The 3130-nt window shown below is 37.2% G+C and overlaps 1 protein-coding gene across 1 annotated transcript; it reads left to right on the forward strand.

Moving 5' to 3' along the window:
- Positions 1–980: 980 nt before the first annotated feature.
- Positions 981–2012, forward strand: BMP2 (bone morphogenetic protein 2; the record flags this gene model as incomplete). The annotated part of the gene is made up of 1 exon (XM_006015441.3): positions 981–2012. A coding segment is annotated over one exon (894 nt), but the record flags the coding sequence as incomplete, so codon positions are not given.
- Between the last annotated feature and the right edge of the window lie 1118 nt (positions 2013–3130).

The following is a 3130-nucleotide window of genomic DNA, read 5'->3' on the forward strand; positions in this document are numbered from 1 at the left end:
TAATTGTTTGAGTTGAGGAATATTCATATTAGTAATGACTTTTTATGGCAAGATGAATGGTTTTCCAGCATATTTATCACCAAAATTTAAAAACTGAATTTTTTTGAACAGGTTTATTTTTTACACTTCAAACTTTAAATTTAGCTTTGCATAGCTATGCAGTTCAGACTTGTACTACACATTTTATAGCCCCCACACAATAGGCCACATGCCACATCTTTCCCCCCCCCACCCCCAAATATAATTACAGAGGAGGGGAACAGGGGAAGAGAATGGGACTAAATTTAAGCTAAGAAGCTATCTCTTTGTTTCACTGTCATGGTACCATCCATGGTACTGTGGGTAGCCATCTCTTTACAGACCTTTTGAGTAAAATAATAGGGTGTTCTTTGTAAAATGCCATCACAGATGTTGAGCTTGCGGTCTCTAATTAGGGCACAAAAATCTGTGTATTAGGGTTTACAAATCATCTAAATTGTGGAGTAATATTTTTGGAATGGAGCTTAAGGGATTGACATTTTGACATGAAAGCCATATTTTTGGGGGTGGGGAGGGTAGAGAAAGGAGTAAAAGCCCAGAAATGCAATAATTACCCTAATTCCTCAATCAGTTTTAATTTATTCTCATTAGATCTCCACTAAATACAGTGCTAAAGGTTTTTGTTTTGTTTTGTTTTGTTTTTTCTTGCTAATGTCCTTGAATTCCAAAGTAATGCTTCTCATTTCTTGTCCGTTATTATAACCACCTGGCATGCGCAGTGCACCAGCATTGGATCAAAGTGCATAACAATGAATGAAACATTCTTAACTTCATGCTGAACACGCTTGCATAAATAAACAGAAAGATGAGGGGAACAGCATTTTTATTTGAGGGATTTTCAAATCCTGTGTCACATGTTAAGTTAGTGTCCAATATGTAATCTGAAAATTTCCAGCAGCATATTAACTCCAACTTTTATTGCTTGTCTCAGTTACTGATTACATTGTGGGTTTTTTGTTTGTTTTTTTCCCCCTTTCCTAATCAAATTAGAAGCTTTAGAAGAACTCCCAGAAACAAGCAGAAAAACAGCACGGCGATTCTTCTTTAATTTAACTTCCATCCCCAATGAAGAGTCTGTCACCTCAGCTGAACTTCAGATTTTTCGGGAGCAGGTACAGGAAGCCTTTGAGAACAACAGCAGCTACCATCACCGTATTAATATTTATGAAATCATTAAGCCAGCCACAGCTGCTTCTAAGGACCCTGTCACGAGACTTTTGGACACCAGGTTGGTGCATCATAATGCGAGTAAATGGGAAAGCTTTGATGTTACACCAGCTGTAATGAGGTGGATTGCACATGGACAACCTAATCATGGGTTTGTGGTGGAGGTGGTTCATTTGGACAATAAGAACAGTGCCTCCAAGAGGCACGTTAGGATTAGCCGGTCTTTGCATCAGGATGAAGACAGCTGGTCTCAGCTAAGGCCATTATTAGTAACATTTGGCCATGATGGCAAGGGACACCCTCTCCATAAAAGAGAGAGACGTCAAGCAAAACACAAACAGCGCAAACGCCACAAATCCAGTTGCAAACGACATCCGTTATATGTGGACTTCAATGACGTGGGGTGGAATGACTGGATTGTTGCCCCACCAGGGTATAGTGCCTTCTACTGCCATGGGGAATGCCCTTTTCCACTGGCAGATCACCTAAACTCAACAAACCATGCCATTGTTCAGACTTTGGTCAATTCAGTGAATTCCAAAATCCCTAAGGCTTGCTGTGTACCGACAGAACTGAGTGCTATTTCCATGCTCTACCTTGATGAAAATGAAAAAGTCGTATTAAAGAACTATCAAGATATGGTTGTAGAGGGTTGTGGGTGTCGCTAACACAGCAAAATATATTAGATGAATACAAAAAAAAGCTGACACTTTAATATTTCCCAATGAAGACTTTATTTATGTAATGAAATGGAAAGAAAAAAAAACACAACTATTTTGAAAATATATTTATGTCTACAAAAGAAAGTGTTGGGAAAACAAATATTTTAATCAGAGAATTATTCCTTTAAAGATTTTAAATGTATTTTAGTTGTACATTTTATATGGGTTTAACCCCAGCACATGAAGTATAATGGTCAGATTCTTATTTTGTATTTATTTACTATTATAACCACTTTTTAGAAAATAGCTAATTTGTATTTATATGTAATCAAAAGGAAAAAAAATATAGGGTTTGTACATAATTTTCCAAAACTGTAGCTGTTTCAACTGTGTGTATTTAAGTTGAAAAGAATACATGGAAGGTTACTATGGCAAAGTGCATAGCACATTTGCTTTCTGCTGTGCTACTGTTAAGGTCACAAGTTCAAGTCCAGAAAAAAGTGGATAATCCATCCTGCTGACTTTCAAGATTATTATATTGTACAATTCTCAGGAATGCTGCAGGGTGGGCTGTCCAATCCATGAGAACTGGCATCCTCTTTAGGTGGAACATTTGGATAAGACCCAGACATTGCTGATCTAGTATAAATACTGCTATTCCTAACTAATTTACAGACTGACTATAAGCAGGGCCAATAGAAATCTTAAGGTGGGGGCGAGGAGGCCAAATCCTTTCTAGACCTACAAAAAGTAAATCCCTCCCGCCTGCCTCCCCCTTTAAAAAAAAAAAAAAAAAAAAAAAAAAAAAAAAAAAAGTAGGTCTCCCATTTAAATTCTAATCCTGGCCAAATATAAAAATAATAAAATGTATTATTTCGGGTGTGCTTTTTATGTATGCTAAAAAGGAACAACAACCTTATTTCTACTGGCCCTTTGCTAAAACAGTTGGGAATATAATTACTTTTTTACCTCAGCTAAGAGCTCATTTATGTGGAATGCTATCATGAAATAACCTTCAGATTTTGCCCAACATACAGCAAACTGTTGTCATCGGCAGCCTCCTATCTGACCTCACCTTTGTTTTTTCTGTCTCTGAGTAGCTTGTCTTCCTTTCCAGGGTTGTGTGTTTGAAAGCATTTTTCCCCCAGATGTTTAAACCTATTTCAGATAATAAATAATAGAGCTCTGATACTTCATTCTGCCCAGTCCAATCTGTAAGAGAGAGTGATTCATTTGTACAGCATGCACAAGGATAACTTGTA

The sequence above is a fragment of the Alligator sinensis genome, unplaced genomic scaffold (genome assembly GCF_000455745.1).
Source record: "Alligator sinensis unplaced genomic scaffold, ASM45574v1 scaffold140_1, whole genome shotgun sequence".
In the NCBI taxonomy this organism is placed as follows: Eukaryota; Metazoa; Chordata; order Crocodylia; family Alligatoridae; genus Alligator; species Alligator sinensis.